Source organism: Lutra lutra, chromosome 1 (assembly GCF_902655055.1).
Source record: "Lutra lutra chromosome 1, mLutLut1.2, whole genome shotgun sequence".
Taxonomy (NCBI): Eukaryota; Metazoa; Chordata; class Mammalia; order Carnivora; family Mustelidae; genus Lutra; species Lutra lutra.
In genome coordinates this window covers 197,113,285-197,128,956 of record NC_062278.1, presented here as the reverse complement: position 1 = coordinate 197,128,956, position 15,672 = coordinate 197,113,285, and the positions used below count along the sequence as shown (strand labels likewise).

At 48.3% G+C, this 15,672-nt stretch overlaps 1 protein-coding gene across 3 annotated transcripts in view; it reads left to right on the top strand.

Annotated features, from left to right (window-relative positions):
- The window catches only part of FLNB (filamin B), a 145,194-nt gene that overhangs the window by 43,524 nt on the left and 85,998 nt on the right, over positions 1 to 15,672 (top strand). For all 3 annotated transcript variants that reach the window (XM_047691063.1, XM_047691055.1, XM_047691047.1), the window contains exon 2: positions 14,443 to 14,691. In XM_047691063.1, coding sequence (XP_047547019.1) covers positions 14,443 to 14,691 — 249 coding nt within the window. The remainder of the gene's footprint in view (positions 1 to 14,442; positions 14,692 to 15,672) is intronic.

The window sequence follows — 15,672 nt, the reverse complement described above, 5'->3', positions numbered from 1 at the left end:
CCAGGTTTCGTCTCTGACTCTTCCCACTTGGCAATACATTGTCTGCGGATGAAGATTTTGGCATTAGAAGCTCTTGAGCAAAACCAGAAGGGAGGAGGCTGCTTTTGGCCAGGATCCCTCTAAATCATGACCCGTGTTTAAGAATTTCAGTTTGCACTGGAACAGTAACCTGTTTCTTAGTGTGGTTTTTAAGTGAGTTGGTTATCACCAGCATTTCTTAAACATCCTGGCTAAGGGATGTGCCTCCCTTTAGCCCCCTTCACTAGAAGCCATGTTTTGGGAACCTGCTTTTATTACCCTTTATCTCCAAAACTCATTGGTTCCAAGTAACAAGGTTCTAGATTCATAATCACTGCCACCAAAATAGTTGTAGATCAGAGAAAGCTTCGATGACTTATTTCCTGTCATCCTCCTTTTGTGCCCATTGCCTGTCTCCCTCACCCCCACATCTACCAGTTTTATAAAACAATCTCCAGACCTGTGGGAGTGTTCAGGAAAAGGGTTTGTAGAAGATTTAAAAGGCAGTTTAAGGTAGAATTTCCCCGAAGTATCTTCTGGACACTTTTAGAGTCCTTTGAGAGGATATTTAAAAAGTTCCCTAATCCAGTAAAGTTGGAAAATGCTGTGTGGCACCCTAGTGCTCTCTGAGATTGTTAGTGTGCATTTGCATGTTAAAGGCTCTGAGAAGTCCTGCAGGAGGTTTAAAATTGTTCAATTCTTTTTTTTTAAAGTTTTATTTTTTAATTTAAAAAAAGATTTTATTTGTTTATTTGACAGAGAGATCACAAGTAGGGAGAGAGGCAGGCTGGGGAGGGGGAGAGAGGGGGAAGCAGGATCCCCGCTGAGCAGAGAGCTGGATGCGGGGTTCGATCCCAGGACCCTGAGATCATGACCAGAGCCAAAGGCAGAGGCTTAACCCACTGAGCCACCCAGGCGCTCCAAAACTGTTCAATTCTATATAACCCCACTTTATTTGTCCACAGGAGCAGTTTGTCTTTTCGAAGCTAAGGTCTTTTCGAAGCTATGGAACACAAGATGATTGCATGTGTTACACAACCTTCATTTAAAAATTGTAACTGTTAGGTATTTTCACATGTAGTTTAAAAATAAAGTGACTGGGGCACCATTCATGTGTGTATGTGTGTGTGTATAAAATTTTATGTGTGTGTATGTGTGTGTGTGTATACATACATAAATAAAGTAGGCCAAGGGAAAAAGAAAATGCAAACTGATTTTTTTTTTTTTTTTAATCTGCATTGATTTAAGGAAAACAACCGCTGGTAAGCGGTCTAAGTTAGGACCAGGTTTGTGAGTGCAGCGGGAGGGACAAATCTTCCTCAAGGCCAGGTTTACCAGAGCTGGTACTTTGCTGAGCCAGGAAGCAGATTCCAGCTCAGGCGCAGGACATAGAGATAAAGAAGTGGTCGTGAAGACGCTTGGCCCTGGGCCTCCTGTCTCCAGTCACTGGCAGCTGTGGCTAGGGCGTGGCTGTGGATAGGCGGTGTGTGTCACTCGCTTGTGCCTCAGGGATGTTGGAACTTGTTCCCCTTTCAGCAGAGAAGCTGATCTGCTCTGTGCCTGGGCTGTTTATTTTTACTGCTGTGGCGGTTTATCGTGGGACAGAGTTCAGGGACACAGCGATAAATCTCTTCTAGGAGGATGATGTAAGCCTCAGCCCTGACTTCCTCCTCGGCTTCTGCCGGTTTGGAAAGCCTTTGCAAATAGTATTCTGTCCGGGTGTGAGAGCCTCTTCCTTGAAGCCCCATCCTGGTCTCCAGGTGGAGTGGTCTGCAGCAGGTTCTGGAGCCAGATGGCCTAGATTCGAATCCCACTCCTCCACTTATGAGCTGTATGACTTTGGGCTCGGTTTATCTGCTTGCTAATTTTTTGTCGTTGCTTTTTTTTTTAAAAGATTTTTTTTTTAATTTATTTGACACAGATCACAAGTAGGCAGAGAGGCAGGCAGAGAGAGAGCAAGGAGGAAGCAGGCTCCCTGCCGAGCAGAAAGCCCCATGTGAGGCTCAATCCCAGGACCCTGGGATCATGACCCAAGCCGAAGGCAGAGGCTTTAACCAGGCACCCCTGCTTACTAGTTTTTTAATCTGGAAAATGGGACTATTGGGTCCTTCCAGAAGCAGTAGTGAGAATCCAGTGGGGTCGTTGCACTGGACCTGGGCCCTCTGTCCTCACAAAACTGAGTGCTGAGCCTCCGTGTTATGGGAAGGACACTGTCAGGTAGGAAGGGATCAGGACAGTGGAGAGTTGATTTTTTTTTTTTTTTTAATGGGGTTGGCTTGTTAAGCCTGCCCAAAGGCAACCAACCAGACTCCATCTTCTCACAAGGTCACCTTGAACAACTTCCACTCATCTCGGTGAGCTGTATGGAAATGGCAGAGGCCATCTCCTGAGGCAGGGGGGCTTGTCCAGGAGAGAGAGAGAGTGTGTGTGTGGGGGGGGTGCTAAGGACCGGGAAGGCATCTGGATGGCCCCTCTATGACAACTGAGCAAGAAGTGGTCACCAGAAGGACATCTGCCCCATCCTGGAAGGCCTCCACGGATTTTTTTGTTCCCTTGTTGACAGGGGACAATAAACATTGTGAGAATTGTATGTAGTGTACAAAGATAAGACTGGCTCCCTCACACTCCCCCTCACCCCCTTCACTGTTCCTCTCTCCAGAAGCAGATGCAGTTGGTGAACAGTGTCTCATCTTTTCTAGAGGTATTCTGTGCCCATCTGAACGCAATCATGCCGTTCTCTGGCTACCCCGTTACTCATATGCAAACCTACGGCACACGTAGCTTTCATTGTTTGATAAACCCTGTCACTTTTTCCCACATCAGTGCCTCTAGATGCCGACAGGCAATTTTGTTCAGTGAGGAGTTCCTTCACATATAGTTTCTTTCTTTGGGGAGGTGTATGTCACAATTTATTGTAAAAGTAGCACATGTAACTTAAACTGAGAAAAGAAATTCAGACAATATGGGAGTATGTCACAACAATAAAAGAGAAAGCTCGTCTTTTGCAGTCACCCCAAGTCTTCTTCCCAGGGAAAGCCAGTGAACACAGTTGGGTGTGCAAGCTTCCAGATTTTTCTGTTCAGATGCAGAGTCACGCCTTTTCCAAAGCAGAATTGCACGTTCTATGCTTTGCTACAAATGGTCCTGTTCCTTAATCTATCACAAAGGCCTGTCCCTATTGGAACAAATGTATCTTTCTCATTCTTTTCACAGCGGCCTGTTATTCTCTTGCTTGAATGTTCTGTATTTATTTAACCATTTATTCCCCGGTAGGCATTTCCTTTTTTTTTTTTTTTCCCTTCAGTTTTACTCCCTCATTGTGTGATGGTAATGAGCTGCTTTCCTGTTTAAAGATCACTTTAGTATCCAAAGCTCCCCCTCCCCCCATTAGAGAAAGGAATCCCGTTAGGGAACTTTCTTGAATACTTTGTGCTTCACATTGAATTTATTGACCTTGCATTTACTTTCCTGTCAACGGTGGCCCGGGCTGGCCCCTGCAGACTGCTCAGGAATCTGCTGGAGGAGTTGGGGTGGCCTGCAGATTCTAGCAAAGTGTGAGTTCATTCAGGCAGCTCACTGAGCAGAGAACATCTTGATTCTATCAGCCTTAATCCCGGGTCCCTGATGGGGGCTGGCTCTTGTGGTCGTTAGCAGATGGAATGCTCATCTGTGTGGAAGGCACAGTTCTGGGGTCTTTGGCTCTGGGGAGTCCTGAACCAGAATTGAATGGCATTGAATCTTTCACGATATTAATGGGGCACTGTGAGTCCTTGAACTTGTGTGTGCTTGTAATGTTACAGTAATAATAATAGTGGCTGTCTTGGTCTCTGCTGATAGGGTAGACCCCTCAGAATGCAGAGCACTACCTGATGTACTGTATTGTCTGCCAAGTACTTTACATGGTGAGTTCGGTTCTGACTCTGAGCCTCCAGGTGACCCACCGCTGTCCCACGGTCACTCGCTAGCCAGGCTCGGGAGGGAAACCAGGCTTCTCTGAACCCTGACTGCCCTGTGACTGACCACGTCTGTGTCCCTGGCCCCTGGGTTACCTGGCTACCAAAGATTTTAGCAAGGGAGCTCCCCTTTGTCTGAGTGGGTTCTGTCCTGCCCCACACTCTTTATCGGGGGATATTGGTGGTGTAGAATGCCACCCACAGGGAGGACCCTGGGTCTGGGCCCAGTGGACTTTGTTGTGGCACAGTGGATGTGTGTCCAGAGGCCTCCTCATGTAATTCTGGGTGAAGATTCAAATTTGGGGGTACAAACTCGCCAGTGGGGCAACTATCTGAAAAAGTGCCCATACAGGTAAAGCCCCTCCCTGTATCTGTCCTTTGAGAATTTCTTTTCTCCCAACCTCATCCTTTTTCTGTTGGTAATGATGGGAGCCAGCAGTTATAAATTATTTGGAATTTCCCTCAGCTTGGTTCCTATTCAAGACTTTAAATTGGGAGTTTTGTTCTATTTATGACTTCACAATCTTTGGGCAGGCTGCCATCTCTATAACAGGCTTATATGAGTTGTAACATGAGGTGAGCTATGGGGGTGGGGTGAGGGTGGGATGCGAACTGATTTCTCCCCTTTCAAACCAAGGAAACCACCTTGATCTAATTCTTTTTTTTTTTTTTTTTAAGATTTTATTTATTTATTTGACAGAGAGAGACACAGCGAGAGAAGGAGCATAGCAGGGGGAGTGGGAGAGGGAGAAGCAGGCTTCCTGCTGAGCAGGGAGCCCAATCCAGAGCTGGATCCCAGCACCCTGGGATCATGACTCAAGCCGAAGGCAGACGAAGGCAGACGCTCAACAGCTGAGCCACCCAGGTGCCCTTACCTTGATCTTTTTTGTAACAAGGCTCAACTTTTATATGCTAGCAGTGGAGGGATGAATACCTGTCCTAGTCATCAACATTATTATTTTTTACCTTTTACTCTTAATTATAAAAGGAAAAAAAAAAGACTTCAAGAAATATAGCTTAGCATGAAAGACAAAAGGCAAAAAGAGAAAAAAATTTTCTTTTTTCTCCTTAAAAGATTTTTAGTGTCTGTGCCTGGGCTGCTCAGTGGGTTAAGCCTCTGCCTTCAGCTCAAGGTCATCGTCTCAGGGTCCTGGGATCGAGCCCCGCATCGGGCTCTCTGCTTAGCAGGGAGCGTGCTTCCCCCTGTCTCTCTGCCTGCTGTTCTGCCTACTTGTGATCTCTCTATCTTTCTCTCTCTCTGTTAAATAAATAAATAAAATCTTAAAAAAAAAAAAAAAATCTTTGATGTCTTGCCCTGGGGCAGGGTTGCAGGAGTGGGGGGCGAATAGGGGGATGGCGGATGGTTTTCATTATAATAATGTTGTCATCTCTTTGTGGAGCATTTTAAAGCCAATTTAACTTATTGTCCTTAGATAAAAATAAAATTTGTAGCCAGCACAGGGCCTGGCATTTGGTAGGCAGGATGTATTTGTTGGGTACGAGACCAGATGAATAGAACAAATTGAGCTTTCATGTAGCTAAGTGACCCTAATTTCTATTTTCCAGAGAAATGGCAGTTGAGCAGGTTTGAGGAAATGAGTGCTGAGCTGTGTCTTCTGCCATCCTCCCCAACTTCCCAGGCTGAGCAGGAGGGCCTGTGTGGCGGACCTCCCAGATGCTGGGACATTGGAATCCCCAGTTCCTAGGGTGTAGTAGAGGCTGACTCATGCCTGAGACACGGGGACTGAAATAATCCATGTCTGACTCCTGTTTGCACCACCCAGGCCTGGTGCTGTCACCTTCTGTGCTGTCTGTCCACATTTTTCTGCCAAAATCTTGACAGTTTGGGACTGTGGGAATGACTGGGGCAGTTACGGGGTCAGAGGCCCTGCCTGGGTTCCCCTCCCAAGCCCACAGCTCACCAGCATTGGGTCCCAAGGGTGTGTCTCCTCCTCATCAGTGAAATGTGTGTCCTGTTCCACTCACCGAATGGAGCTGTCAGTGTGCATTCAGGGAAGTAGGGAGGTTTGGGCTCGTGCAACAGAGAGAACTGGGTTTAAATGTAGGTTCTTCCTCTGTGTTACTTTTGGCCAGTGCCTCTGTGGCCCTCTGTCGTCTCATGTGTAAGATGAGATGAACCATAAAGAAGCCCTGGTGGAGTCACAAGGAGGGTCATGGAAGGTGATGCATGTGGCACAGGGCTGGGCCCAGGGGCCAGGTCTGGAAGTGAGGGAGCTGCTGTCACCATATGGTTGTTCTTGATGTTAAGAGGGGAGGGGCTTAGCCATCTTTTCCTGGCGTGGTTCCTCCTGCGGTCACGCTCTTTCTCCAAGGGTTCCCCTGTGGGCTGCACTCGTGTGCACAGGGTGGGCCGTGAGCTCTGTTTCCAGTGAGGGGGTCTTGCCACACAACAGACTGAGCTGGAGGACTGTTTCAGGTGAGCCTGAGCTGGAGTCAGAGCCGATACCTCCATTCACAGACCGCGTTTATTACTTCAGCTGGCCATGTTCTCAGAGTTGTGGTGGCTGGAAACGAGGAGCGAGAGACAGACACCGCCATGCTGAGAACTTTGGAGCTCACACTGGGGTTTCCTGGTGCCTCCCAGAGGCTGGACTCCAGGCTCTTCTTCTCCCTGCCCAGGCTCAGGGGTCCCTGGGGCTCTCATCCTACCACTCACTTAGGAGGCCTGTGGCTTCAAGATCAAAAACCTAGTGTGGCATACATTGCTTTGACCATTTTGGAGTGTCTTGTCTTTTTTCCTTCTTTCTTTAATCCTTATAACAAGGCTAGAATCCTTGTCCTAACTTTTTAAGGCTATCCCAGTCATACTAGTTGGAAGGGACTTACTAAGTTCTAGGCCCATTCATATACCTATCTCATTTTAGTTCTGTGTGACTTTGTCCCTGGATAGAAAGTAATTCCCAGAAGTGGTAAGCACTTTTCAGAAGTGGCATTTGGAAACCCACTCAGGGATGCAATTGCACATTTTAAATAAAGGATGCCTCTTAACCAGAAAATCTGGGGTTTGGGATAAATTAGGAAGCAAGACACTGTCATAGTATCTGTGATCTGAGTGTCCACCAAAAACTCTTCACCAAAATAAAAGTAAGGTATTTATGAAATAATTTATTTGTTCCAATTATTCCAGGCAAAAGTAGTCCAGCTAGTGAGAGAAAACAGAAGGAATAGTTGGCAAAGTAGGAAATTTGAAGTCTGAGGTTATGCATAAGGAATGTGTTATGGGCCTATAGTAGAAATCTCAAATCAGGGATCTGGCAGTGTTTACTCAGTTCTGTTGTAGAGACCCAGCCACTACTCCCCATGCCGTGCCCAGGGCAGGCATGGCTAATCTGCACAATTCTGCCTCCCTGAGCCTCCATTCCCTGTGCCTGTTCAGGACAGAGATTGGTAATCGATTTTCTCTCCTGCTGACCCCATATAGGGCCTCAGAATCTTTCTGATTCTGAGCACACTGAGAGGGTCTTCACTTCACATGCCGATACCATTTGCCACCCCTGGTCTATGGTATCATCTCTTGAAAAATGAACTAACTTAAAAAGGTCTTCCACGTGGACTCTTTGTTAACTGAACCCTGACATAGTGGCGTGTGAAAGCTGTTAGCTCCTTTGTCATCTTTGAGAGTTCCTGAGTTAGAAGAAGGATCAGAAATGCAGCTGACCCAAGTACCCCAATCCACACTTATGTCATTGTGGTCTGTGACTTCAGGGCCTCAGGGCCCAGAACATCCTCTTGTTATAGTTAAACAGCTGTAACAAAGAGATTGAAAAACAACAACGACAAACCCCAAATACGGTGACTTTTTTCAGTCTTCCAGTTGTCAGGACACCCTAATCTGGGACCCAGTTTCCTTCTATCACCTTGGCTGGCTCCCCTGAGGGCAGGTCAGATCTAAGTGACCGTCAGGTCAGAGGCTCTGGCTGGCTGTAGGAGGGAGTGCTTGGAGGAGGCACCCCAGCCCAGGGCCATAAAGTGTTAGCGCACTTCTCTCTGCTCACCGTCCATTGGCAGAGCAGCCTGCCGCTGAGCTGCAAGGGAGGCTGGGAAGGGACATCCAGCTGGCAGCTGCATGCCTGGGAAAAGGGGCAGTAGGGTTTTGGTGACCTTCACCGCAGAACCCCTCAACCATCGGCAGTATGAGCCACGTTGTTGTAAGTCTGTCTTGCCTTTGGATGGGTTCAGGCTGTAGATGAAACCCTGAGCAGGAGAGATGCTGGCCTGGCCCCTTCATCCTGCCCAGAGCCGTCTGGGCAGGTACATAGCCCTGCCGAGGTATGTGCAGTCTGCCACCACTGTACGGATGGAAGGACTGTCGGGTTCCCAGAAATGCACCCCAGCACCGGACAGCAGATTGAGAAGGCTCTCCTCACCATGGCCTCAGGAACAGGTGGCAGCTGAGAAACTGAGGACCGTGGTGAACTGCCTTCTTTCAGTTGAAGGTGTCCTCTTGTTTGCACAACTGAGGCCAGCAATTCAGCCACAGTTGGTTGAGGCTGGGGAGGAATGAAGGATGGGGAGAAACTGTAAAGCCAACCCGGGAGGCCCGTGAGCCCCAGTTCTGCCACCTGGCTCCTGGGCCCAGGTGATGTGAGCGCTGCCATGTGGGGTTACCGTGGGGCAGTCCCGCACAGGATGCCGCTGTGGTTGGCTTACCCAAGCTGTCAGGGCTGACAGGAAACCCCAGGGCAGATGTGGATGTCACCACCTTAAACGGCTAAGCTTTCACTTTTTCCTTCGGCCTTTGTTCTTTTTGGATCAAGGTTGATAAAAGCATGTTGAAGTCAGGGGTATAAGAATAATAGTAATAATACCAGCATTCAGTGCCAGCTGAGGGGGGGTTCTGAGGGCTGGAGACATGTGACCCCATGTGTGGGCTTCCCAGCCCCTCTGTACTCCTGCTCCAGCATTGTCCCCAGCTTCCAGGGAAGGTCACTGAGGCACTCTGGGATCAGATCACTTGGCCATGGCTCTATTGCCAATGTAGTGGTGTTCACACACCCTCTCCCCTCCCCCGCCCAGCTGTCTTCCTGTGCCACATGCTCTGTTGCCTGCTGGGGGTGCAGAGGTGGTTACCATCAGGAGCAGGTTAGCATTCGGTCTGAAAGACTGTATGTGGACTTCTGCATCCACTCAGTGAGAGCAGCTGTGTCCTAGTGAGCACCCAGTGGGGAGGGCTGTGCATGTGGCAGCCTGTCCCCCCAACAGCCAAGTGTCCATGCTTCGGGGAGCAGAAGAGCCTGTTCCCGCCTTTGCAGAGCTGGTGCTTTGAGCAGGGGAGGCTGATGCAGCCATTCCACTGGAAGAGGAGGGCATGTTGAACCAGGGACCTATTCCAGGGTTGCAGAGTTGGATGTAGAAGAGGCATTAACCAGGTCAGCAGAGGTGGGGAAGGAGTCCCAGAGTAAGCCCTCGCGGAGGCGGGAGATCAAGGTTAACCCAAGGTTAACCCCTGGGGCACTGTGACATTGGGAAGTCAAGAAGGGGCCAGACCTCGGGCTCTTGTGGGCTGCTATCTGTAAGGTGTTCTCTTTCAGGGAGGTCTGATAAATGATCCATAGTTGGGTTCCTTGGTGGTTCTTGGTTTCTGTCTGGGGATCTCAGGCCGTTTGGGTCTCGCTAAAGCACTCAGCCCAAGAAGGGACCCCTGACACTTACCTCACGTGTCCTGGTTTCACCGCAGTGTGTGGGTCAGCCTCCTCCCAGAACAGGAGATCAGGGACCTCAGAGACTCACGACCCTTGTAATGAATTGCTTGACCCAGAGAAGTGACACATGGAACACCTCACCCTCCTCTTAATTCACAAAGTACTATCTCTCCTTTCGTTTCCTGCTTGCCTGCAAACCTGGGATTTAGCTTCTGGGCTTCCGGCTCTGTGGAAGTGTGTTGGGCATGCAGCAGGTACTCAGGTATGATGAGGTGAAGGAGTAAGGAAAGGGAGGGAGGTACTGTTCAGCACCCGCCCTGTACCTGGCCTTGTGCTCAACTCTTGGTGTTCTGTAGCCCAGCGAGGATGGATGGGTTGTTCAGAGTGACATGTCTAGTTGAGCGGCTGATTCCAGCTGTTGTGCCCCACAGCCTTTCCGAGCATAACAGAGATGAGAGGGTGGGGAGCAGCGTGTGTGGCAGATCCCTCTCCAGATGGCCCAATCATAGTTGGAGCATGGCCTGCATGCTCTTCCCCAAGCATATGCGCAGGAGTTTTTCTGAAACTTCGTCTCCTTCAACCTGTAGCCCCGTGTGGGCTATTACTCACCTAGCAGTGAGCTGTTCTGTTGTGGCTAATGGAGGACCTGTTGTTCTGACTCAGGAGGGCAAAACTGTGGGATGGTGTTCGCTCAGGCATCTTCTGGCCCCCCACCACGCTGCCCTCAGTAATAGGAGGGGAAGTCAGCGTGGGGACTGTGGCGGGCACGCAGGTAGTTGTGTGGACACTGCCCTCTTGGTAGGAGAGAGGGAAAGATCACCATCGCCCTTCCTGGGAGGATCTTGTCTACACAGTAGATGTTTCCACAATGCTTCCAAAGGTGTCTAAAAATAGCTGGTTTCCTCCCCGGTAAATGTTGCCCATTCCTAATTGCTGCTCAGGGAGGACTGGGTAACCGGTGTAGAGAAGGTACGCGAAAACATTCTGTCCTGGAACTTGCCGTAGCTCAAATTAACTTACTAGCTATTAAAAAAGAAAAAGAACAAAAGCCACGGCTCTCCCTTGGAAGCAATGCTGGGTAATTTTAAGTAGTTCCAGAGGGGGTGTGTGGTTTGAGGGTCATGCTGTCCAGAGCCAGGCCCAGTTCCATGGGAATTGGGATTGGTTGGATCTGGGGAGGAGAAACCTGTGGCCAGATTCCAACCCACCAGCAATCTAAGTCGATTCTAGGAGGTCCTGCAGGCGTGGCGGGCGTTGGCTTATTATTTTATTCCAGAAAGTCTGTCAATGAGGTGGAATCCTTCCAGGGAGGCTTCCCGCTGACCTGGCCTTTCTTCCTTTTACATTATTTCTGTTCCATGTTTATACCCGACATAAACATCACAGAGCGCACGCATTTGAAAAACCTGTCGTCGGCTGTGATGGTCCGACTTCGACCCTGGGATGCTCTGTAGCATTTCATTTTCAAGGCGCTGGGAGTCTCCTGTTTCATGTGGGTGGGAAAGGGGGAGACCTTTTGGGCAAGCTGCCATCTTTTTATTGTTCCAAGAGTTCTGTAAAGCATTTGAACCTTCACCTGTCAAAATCACTTTTGGAGTGAGGACTGTTCTTTCTCCAGCTTCTTAGACTAGCAGAACAAAAGTATCATTTATCCCAATGAGACCTTAATGGGGGCTTTCCCGTTTGGACACCCACCTTGAATTCATTGGAAACAGAAGTTCTGGGCATTGTATTTTTCATACATTTGGCTCAGACTTTTACTGGGTCATATTTCCCCCCAGATCTTTTTCGAAAAAGACTCCTGTCTCATTCCTTTAGACCAACACGTGTAATATAAGCTGGGTAAAAATAGAGCAAACTGGTTTCGTGTTTTGATTTATGGATCAGATCTGCAAGTTTGCATTTGAAAAGCATTTAACACATAACTCAGGAAAGCTGAACTTTGCTGTCTGATGCTTGTGGCTGGGTGAGACTTGTAGGCCCCTTCCGATCCTGCCTGGTGCAAGGACAGACCCTACGTGGTCCACCACCGGTACCCTAACGATAAGCGTGCACACACTTGGTGTCCTTCCTGCCCCTGCCCCCCACCCTTCTGAGGACTGTTCTTCTCCCTGTAGTTGCAGCTGGCATGGAAAATTGTTTGACCTGGAATTTCTTAAAGTTGGTAGGTAGTAACTCAGTAATCAGCAGCACTTCAAAGACAACCTTATAACAGGACATCTAATCAGAAAAATTCCGTCACGGTCGAGGGCTGTCACCTGGAGAAACATATGGACAGTAAGGTGGGATTCATTCCTTGGATGTCCAAGTTCTGTTCATGGTCAAGCGTTTTGTGCATCTCATTGCTACCTTATTGACCACAGGACCTCAGAGGCAGAGGGCGCTTCACGGCCATCCAGAATGGGGCCTTGCTCTGAGGAGGCTTTTGTACTTGCTTTAAACTTCTGCTGCTGCCATCCTGAAATTCATAATATTTTTGGACAAGGAGTCTTGTATTTTCATTTGTTGCTGGGCCCCTTGAATTACATGGACTGTCCTGCTTCAAAGTTATTATTTATACAATTCATTACATAGAAAATCTCTGGGCACCTTAACTTTGAGTGAGGATTGCTCAAATTTAGATTGTCTTAGGACACTTGGGTGGCTCAGCATGTCTGCCTTGGGCTTGGGCCATGATCCCAGCATCCCGAGATCAAGTCCTGCAGCGGGCTCCTTGCTCAGCAGGGAGCCTGCTTCTCCCTCTGCCTGCTCCTCTCTCTCTCTGACAAAAAAATAAAAATAAATATATTTTTAAAAATTCTAGGCGGTCTTACCAGCCAGTTCATGATAATCTTTACACTGCACAGTTTTACAGGATCAAGTTTTATTATGATTAGATCTGCAACCATAAAGCTACCTTTGGTTTTTGTGGGTTTGGGTGTGCCCTGTTACGAGGTTCGTTTGTTGTAAGAGGACTAACAATAAACAGGCTAATTTAAAAAAAAAAAAAAAAAAAGCCTCTATGTTTTAAGTGGCGAGCCGTTTACTCCTTATGAGCAGGTGTGTGTTTCTCATGTGGTCATTGCTGGGTTTCATGAAGTGCAGTCCGGCGTGTGTTTGACCGACATGCAGGTGGTTTGTGGTGGATGGGTGGATGGGACACCATCTTGGAGCTAGCTCCAAGATGACAGAGGCTCAGTTACTCCCCAGCAGGGGCTCGTAGTCTGGAATGGGGGCTCGCAGGCTTGGTTTTCATCTTGAGAGGGCCCTGGCACAGTCACCCACATGCTGATGGGAGCAAAACACCACCCACTGTTGGATCTGGCCCTTGAATGAGGAGCCCAGGGTTGTCCCAGAGGAGGGAGTGGTTGAAGGGACTTTTCATCAAAGGGAATATAGAACACATGGAGATATCCTAGGGGTTCAAAGCAGGATGTGGTCTAGGAGTGAGGGGTCTGTGTGTCTGCAGTGTGAACTGTGGTGGGCGGGGGTGACAAGGGTGAAAAAGGCTGGCTTTGGGGGTTCCGAGGGTGCTGTATGTGTAAGGATGTGTGCAACTGTGGGCAGTTGGGACCATTGGTGAATTTGGAAGCACAGAGGTACCTGACCAGAAAGATAGTTCTTCTTCTTCTTTTTTAAAAATTTATTTATTTGTCAGGGGGCTGGTGGTGGAGAGAGCACAAGTAGGGGGACGAACAGGAAGAAGCAGGCTCCCCATTGAGCAAGGAGCACCATGTGGGACTCAGTCCCAGGACTCTGGGATCATGGCCTGAGCTGAAGGTGGATGCTCAACGACTGAGCCACCCACACGTCCCATGAGCAGAAAGATATTCTAAGGTTATACGAACAGGGTTCAGCTTCATGGCTGTCGAGGAATCGGGGTGGAGAGGGGCCCATATTTATTAGGAAGGTGGAGAAAAGGATTTGCCGAGAGATGTAGGTAGAGAGGGAATTGATGTGTTGTAGAAACAACAACCTGGGATTTAAAGGAGAAGTCCAAGATGGCTCTAACGTTTTCAGTTTGGGGTCCTGGTAGAATGGGGGATTGCAGCAGGGGAGTTTGGTGGGGAAAGAGTGAAGGAAATTGGGTGAATGCTTAGGAGGGGAGGTGTGTGGGAGGAGGTAGAGGGGAGAGATGGAGTAGATAGGAAGGGAAGTGTGAGGAGAGGCAGAGGAAGAGAGAGATGGGATAGATAGGGGAAGTTGGGGGATGGTAGAGGAGGAGAGAATGAGAGAGGAGATTTTGTTGATAATGTTTGGGTTTTGATGGATGTAGGTAGAGGTTGGAAAGAGGACAGAGGATAGAGGGCCACAGAGAATCCAAGGGAGTAGAAGGTAGAAACCAGCAGCACTGAGATTCCTAGAAGATTCCTAAAAGGGGCCTGGGTTTGGCAAAGAGAGGAAAGTGTAATGCATTTTCATGTACACGTGATCCAGTGACACTGGTAAACATTTTGGAATCTCACTTTATCTAGTCCCATCCTCAAGTATTCTGAAGCAAATTCTAACATTACAACCTTCCTTTTTCTTTTTTTAAGATTTTATTTATTTATTTGACACAGAGATCACAAGTAGGCAGAGAGGCAGACAGAGAGGGCGGGGGGAAGCAGGCTCCCTGCTGAGCAGAGAGCCCGATGCGGGGCTCGATCCCAGGACCCTGAGACCATGACCTGAGCTGAAGGTAGAGGCTTAACCCACTGAGCCACCCAGGCGCCCCTAACTCTACATCCTTTCATTGTGAAATGGTTGTGTGTGGTTCTCTAACAGATGAGAATTTCCCTGACAGCCCAGAGGAATGTGCCATCTCAAGCCTGTGCCTCTCTCCCCAGATAGCAAAGCCATCGTGGATGGGAACCTGAAGCTCATCTTGGGCCTGGTATGGACACTGATCCTCCACTACTCTATTTCCATGCCCGTGTGGGAGGATGAAGGGGACGATGATGCCAAGAAGCAGACACCAAAGCAGAGGCTGCTGGGGTGGATTCAGAACAAGATCCCCTACTTGCCCATCACCAACTTTAACCAGAACTGGCAGGATGGCAAGGCTCTGGGGGCTTTAGTGGACAGCTGTGCTCCGGGTAAGTGTCCGAGGCTGCCTAAGCCATCTCTTCAGGATGGGGGTTTGTGGGCCTTAAGCCTCTTGGCTTTCCATTGGGAAAGCTGGGTTTGCTGGGATTGGCGTATTCTCCTAGTTTTAGCCCATTGTAAGAGCAAAGGGAACTAAAAATGGCTCTGTTTATCTTCTAGGTGTATCCATGGACTTTCTGAACACTGAGCTCAGTTATTTACTCAAATTCCCAATGAAGTTCTTGGAGCGGTCCTTGGTTTAGCTTTCAGATCCAAAGTCCTGCTTCTTCCCACAGTTGGTGCCGGGTTTCCCACTGACTTTAGCAGAAGCACATGGCCCTGTTAGTTGACTTGGCATGAAAATCAAAAACTTCCATTGAGTGGAAAGTACCCATTTTTACCGACTGCTGGCTTGACCATGTATGGCTTTCTCTCCACCCTTTTCTTTTTGCATTGCTATGAAATAGTGTTTGGTCAGCATCCAGTTGGAGGTTTTCCCACCCTTTTCTGAGTGGTTGAGCGCACACCAACGCAGTAGTTATCCTCCCTGGAGCGTTTAGGTTGATGGGTAGAGTTTGCTGGTACAGAGTCAAGAGAATAACCAGCCCATGTTTATATGCACCACCAGAATTGTTTCTAATAAAAAATTTACTCTAATAATCATATTTTCCGTTTATGAAAACTCCATATATATGCTGTTCACTTTCATTTTTAGTAAGCTAATGGTTCTTACCATGCTATGAACAGAGCTGGCTGGTCTGTATTGGATAGGGAGGGAGGACAGACTCCAGGCCTCACTCTTCCTCTAGAGGCGCTCAGCTGGTGTTATCCAGAACAAAGTCAAGAGCTCAGCCTTAGTTTCGTGGCACTTTCTTTGTTGCTTCCACCTATGGACACATTTTAAGATACCTCTTCACCAGTTTGAATCGGTGCATGTTTACTTCAGTCCTACACTTCTTGTGCTTATTACAAAGGTTTTTCAGATGATTCTA